Source organism: Dermacentor variabilis, chromosome 1 (assembly GCF_050947875.1).
Source record: "Dermacentor variabilis isolate Ectoservices chromosome 1, ASM5094787v1, whole genome shotgun sequence".
NCBI classification, from domain to species: Eukaryota; Metazoa; Arthropoda; class Arachnida; order Ixodida; family Ixodidae; genus Dermacentor; species Dermacentor variabilis.
In genome coordinates this window covers 230,626,748-230,632,747 of record NC_134568.1, presented here as the reverse complement: position 1 = coordinate 230,632,747, position 6,000 = coordinate 230,626,748, and the positions used below count along the sequence as shown (strand labels likewise).

General features: G+C 43.7%; 1 protein-coding gene across 1 annotated transcript in view; it reads left to right on the top strand.

Annotated features, from left to right (window-relative positions):
• The first annotated feature begins 914 nt into the window (after window positions 1-914).
• The window catches only part of IntS8 (integrator complex subunit 8), a 121,914-nt gene continuing 116,828 nt past the window's right edge, over window positions 915-6,000 (top strand). Inside the window, exons 1-4 of the mRNA XM_075670665.1 lie at window positions 915-1,302; window positions 3,358-3,504; window positions 4,388-4,493; window positions 4,838-5,032. Of these exons, the coding sequence (XP_075526780.1) occupies window positions 1,182-1,302; window positions 3,358-3,504; window positions 4,388-4,493; window positions 4,838-5,032 (569 nt within the window). The 5' untranslated portion in view covers window positions 915-1,181. The remainder of the gene's footprint in view (window positions 1,303-3,357; window positions 3,505-4,387; window positions 4,494-4,837; window positions 5,033-6,000) is intronic.

The following is a 6,000-nucleotide window of genomic DNA, read 5'->3' as shown; positions in this document are numbered from 1 at the left end:
CGCGTCGCGCCCTTTCCTCCTTGCCCGATGACGAGGAGGAGATAAACTTTATTAAAGAAGAGGTCTTTGGCGGGGATTGGGGTGACGCCCCCCCCCTCCCCCCGCGGTGGGCTCCTTTTCTAGGCCGGACGCCAGGTGGCCGACCGACGATGTCGTTCGGGGACCTCTTCGGCCCGCTCCGTGAGTCGGAGTTCAACCTCCGGGTCCGAGCTGAGCAGCGCGACCTCCCACTGCGATTGGGTACAGAGCTGCAGCCTGATCGACGGCTTGTCTTGATTACATGAGTATAGGATATGTGTGGTGTGTCTGCCTTATGGTGCCCATAGAGAGAACAGACGGGGCAGAACTGCTCTGGGAACCATATGACGGATTAAAGAAAGTGTTTGTTTGGAGCTGCCGCCAACTGACTTGTTGTGTTTTACTTAGAGATCTATGTGGTTCTGGGAAGATTTATCTTTCTTTCTTGAAGTGGGTAGTAATTTCTTTGTAGGTCGTCATTCGCTCCTTGGGCGACCTGAGCTCGGGGTAACGCACCTCCCGGTTAACTACGAATCCTCGGGCAAATTGGTGCGCCGCCTCATTTCCAGGATGTCCCGAATGGGCGGGGACCCAAATCAAAGTGATCTGGCGGATATTGGAGATTTTTTGTAATATTTTGATGGCTGCTGAGTGGGCCCTTCCTTTGCAAAAATTTCGAATTGCGGTTTTAGAGTCGCTGATGATGTATTTGGCCGATAAAAATGTATTTGCACAACATGTTTAAATTTCGCGCGCTAGGCACGCCGGTCGATCGCAGCGTCCTATTAGTGTCGTCATCGCAGAAGCGTCCCCAGTTCTCCCATTGTTTTTCCGCACAGACGAAACACTGCCCCATTCCATACACCGTACTTATGTCGTTGCCTGTCGGCAGCAGCAGGAAGGAGCTACTGCGGCGTAAGCGCCCGATTTTAAGATGCCGTTTCGTCTGCTAAGCACCGTGCTTCCGAGCCTCCGTGATTGTGCGTGCCATATTGGAGGCCATGCTTATAGCCCTATCGTTATCGCCAAGCAACAATAGTGCGCTTAATGGCGCTGGAATCGCCAGTTAAGTAGCTACGCCGGCGTGGACTTTCGAATATGTCATCAGTAGAGCAGTAGCACGTGTTGTTTATTGCTGTTTCTATCGAGAATTCAGCGGTACAATGGAAGTTAGCGAAGATCCTTTGCCGTTTTCAAGGCCGAACAACTCTCATGTAGTTACGTGGCTAGATTTTCTGCTTGACGATTCCCTACTTGAAAAGCACCTCTCGAGGGAAAAGCCAGGTACGCATGTCCTATGTTTCTGTACTTATTGTTAAAGTAAGAACGGGCGTCCGCGTATAACAAAAGGCGCGATGCAGCATGTCCACTCCGAAATTACTTTCTGTCGGACCGCTTTGGCTCATTTGCAAGTTGTAACTTTGGATAGGGAAACTGACGGCTCATGCGAAATTAGTTTTCTGGAGAGCTCTTTATCAAAATGACCTCAACACTAATATTTAGACTCGTGATAATGAGCCATTCTGTTCTGAAACGGTGAACTGCAGTGCGCTGTTTCCTAGTAACTATAATTGTTTGCAGTTAACTCTTGAGTGGGCTAGCAATCCCGGGCCGGTCCGGATGCTTTCGTTCACTGGACCTATTGTTATAATTGTGAGTCGCTCCTCTGTCAGCCGGAAATTTTCGAACCCTGTATAAGTCGAGCTATAATGAAATTCTCGCGCGCGGTCGATTCGCGAAGCGTGATTGAGTATAGCAGAATTAAAGTGAAGCGTGCTTGAAATAGGCGTGTAACAGCGCGAAATGCGCGTGCGGTTCGATCTACATTGACTCAAGCACTCTTGGAAGCAGCCATGTGTCAGGGGTACCAGGTCTCTTGACTCTTGACAATAAAACGCAGACCATTACACTGTTTCTCTGTCATCTGTGTTGCAGACAAAGCCAGCTTTGTTGTCTGCGTCCCTGGCCGGCAAGTTTGGGCACCTGTCGAAGAAAAGCCAGTGCTGACACAGAAGTTGAAAAATAATAATTTCTCGCAATTAAAAAAGAACCCATTTTTATAACTTCTCACATGCATAGCAGACATATCAAGCTATCTAATCATCAAGTGATGTATTGCATATATTTTTGATCCAAATATCAAGGCTACTTTGTTTTTTACCTTGAACATGGACCTTTTTGCAAATAAAAATGAGCTTAACAGTTTTTTTTTTCTGATAATCAGTTGAACCTTCAAAGGATAAAACATTTTTTGGGCTTGCTATTTCGGCCGGGCTACTATTCTGTATTCAATTTCTACTTGCTGGAGTTTCCTGTGTTCCACGAAAATAATTCAAACTATGCAATTTTACTTGCTTTTGTCAATGCGAAAAGCATGCTAAGTGTTATAATGTTTGAAAAATTGACTACTTTGGCAGTCGCATCACTTCACTGTCTCGCCATGCAACCATTTGAATGACTGGATCATACAATGTGCCTTTGAAAAAGAAAAATTCTGATTAATGCCTTCTAGCTGAGCTGGGCAGGAAAAATAAATTGTCGCCAAAATGCTACAAAATTTTTGGCAAAAAGATAAACGGGGAGGACAAGTTTTGAACTGCAGCAACCACGTGGAAATTTCTTCATCTATTTTTGTGATGTTTGAAAAAATGCTGGTTGATTTGGCATGGAATGACCCTTGAGTCAATGCAGATCGCTTTCCATGCACTTAGAGTGCCGCTGCACATTACTTTTCAAGCATGCTTAATTCCTTCTCTGTATTCAGTCACGTTTTGTGGTTTGAATGCGTCCATGCAGGTTGATTTTAGGGCTGATCGAAACGGTTTGTGTAACAGTAGTGTAAGAGATAGCTTATACCACTGCCACACAAGTAGCTTCAAACCTGACTAAGGTTCAAAGCATGGTTGAGAACAGCAGCATTCAACAATTGTTGCAAATGGCATAGAATTTCAGTGGGCCAGATTCCTGTAGGTAAAATGATCAGAGAAGATATTGTATTGACAAGGGGACTAGCGTGAGCAGCTCTGCTTAACCAAGGTTGGACATGTCAAGCGATTGTAGTGTTAGAATGCCACACTAGAAGCATGGAGTGCACCGTAATACTTTGTAGGATTCAGCAGTTGTTGCTCGTATGGCCAGCAAGTGTAATTTATTAAGAAAAGTTTGGGCAGCATGAAAGTTATGTGGTAACATCATTGTTGCTCAGGTTCTTATATATCTTAAATTTTAGTATAGACAGTGCGATGATTATTCTGTAAAAGCAGACTTACCAAAATCTTTCAACTGACAATATCTTTTGCCGATTCTTGTGATGGTTATTCATTGGTCACCTTTCTGCAGATCCTCCTCCATACGAACTTGTTATTCAGTTTTTGGCAAATGCAACTGAGCCACCGTCTCAAGGACCGAATGGAGGGACTGTGCAACAGGCTAATGGCCTCCAAGGCATGGTCAACCTTGATGGCACGCCAAATGAACCAGGAAATTGTATGCATCACTTCCTTTATTATAATTTTGTCTATTCACAGTAAAGCCTTGATGATCTGTATTGCTTGTTTGCAAAAGTTTAATTGCCTCTCAACAGGACGTATATGTGCAATGTGTCCCGATGTGTAGTCGAAGAGATGAAACGTTTAGTTTATTTAGGAATGCATTGTTAAGTTTACTGGTTCAGTCTTTTAAGTATTTTCTGGTCAAAGCAAAACACTTGTTTACAGAGAGTTGGTTGTGTGTTTCTTAGAAACTAAGTGGTTCTAATTCTTGAAACTTCATCAGTTCCAAAGCAGTCATGCAACTTGCTTTAGGAAAAAAAAATTGCTTGCATTTGTCTTCAGGCTAGTAAAAAAAAAAATTGTTTCTGTAAATCATTATGAACAACACGAAGGAATTGCAGGTAGATGGAGGCTTGGAATCATAGGTGTGTGCAGGGTTTTTCGTTAGGGGGGGGGGGGGGCAAACTATCTTGCGCATGCTTATGCTTGAAATTGATCAACATTGGCACTGCTGAACTAAAACATTCTGGTGTGGTGTGTTAATGTAGCTAATGTGTGCCTTGCAATACTAAATTACCTTGCTGGAACATATTTTTCATGCCTATGTACTGTCTATTCAAAGTTTAATTACATATATGCAGTGTATGCATTATGATTTGTTAGAATTTAAATGACAGATGCTTTATCCAGAAATTTCATTGTGCTAGGAAAATAATACTGCTCCAAGTTTGGTGCACACCATCGAAAGCATGATTATTGGCGTAGATTGAATTCACTTGGCAACAATGCAAAAGCAAATCCTAGCACTGCAAAATGAATGCTAAATTAATTGTTGCTCTTTAAAAGTATTTTTTTTTTTCATGTGCACACAATAACAGGCTCACCTGAGGAAGAGCCAGGAAACCGGAAGTCACTGCCTCTTAAGTTGCTGGCCCTGAAAGCAATAGCTTTCCTCTGTTGGAACATGGACCTTTGGGAGCAGAAGTAAGCCTGGTTGTCATGCTTCACATGTTTACAAAACTTGTTTTTGTGCTGGCCATGAGCCCTCAATATAGACATTTTATAATGTGACGTCGGCCTGCTGCTACCTATTATCAGCTAAATTGCTTTAAACAAATCAGATAGCTCAGGCACGAATTGTGTGCAGGCATGAATATGCTTTCAGGACATTTGATGGTTAATAAAGACTAGGCAAGCTTCTTTTTTCTAAAAGATGCTACATAGTTTCGCCTATGAAACCTGCATTATACATGTGTCACATCCTACCCCCTTGTCATTCCCTGGTTATTTACTATGACCAACTTGTTGAATATGTTTACTTTTTGCAGGTTACCACTGACAATGCAACAGACGTTGATAGCAGAGCTCCAGAAAGCAGTTTGTTGCTCTGAGCTGAATGAGGAGGAGAGGCTGACCAATGCTGATGCAGCCTTTGCCTTCATGATCAAGTCCCGCTGGGTTGTACGCACAGTTGTGCGCTCCTCTGTGCCTACTAGGAGTGCCAAAGGGATTCCTGTTCAGCTGTGAGTGCTCCTCTAGTAGTCTTTCTACTATCACTGTGTGCAGTGCTTGTATTTCATGGAGCAACGACTTGCGAGCTCGGCCATTCTACACATTGTTGGCTTACTTTTGTCACAAAAGGGATTATCTGCTCATGCCATGCTGGCCACAGAGTAGCTGTGTTTGCAAAGCTAAACAAGGTGAGGGCTTTATTTGTGAGTTGTGTTGTGTGACGTAGTGACACATACCATTTTCACTATTTCACGGTGACACATATAAGTGTGGCAAAGCATTTTTGGCTCTCAAGCTTCTGTGGTGCAGTGCTATGATCGTTGGAAAAAAAAGGCATCAGAGTTGCAGTAATTTAAATTCGTATAGTTAGTATTTCTGGTTCCACATACTACAGTTGAACTTGCTTATAATGATACTGGTTTTAACAATATATCTGTTATAACAATGAAAAGCTGCTGCACCGTCAAGTTTTGTATGTTTTCTATGCGAAATAACCCACTTACTACAATGACCCCATGCCGCATTATCGGTTATAACGATGAAGTCTAGCTGCTGGATGTCCATGCCAAAATTTAATGGAATGTGAAATCCGTGAAAAGAAAAAAGGGAAAGTGAAATGCGAGCCACTGCACGATTGCCTGCCACCCCAATTGCCAATGTGCGCTTCTCACCATGAGAGGTGCTCGCTAGCCTCGCGCGCATCTCTCCCGTCGCCCTTCCACCCCTCTGAGCATGAATGGGCTGTGGCCATAGCTCTGCGCCGCGCCACCCTCCAAAACACAAATGGACTGTGCCAACTGCACTGCTCCCAGATTGTTCGCTGGGCCCTCACAGTTGGTTCTTTATTATATGGGCCTCATTCTGCGCAATTCTGCTAACAAAATAAGTTGCTCGTGCTTGTCTTTGTTCATTGCGTTGAACTCGTCCCTGGCCACATTGTTTCTCAGCCTCGTTTGACTCGCTGCCGAAACGGATGGCT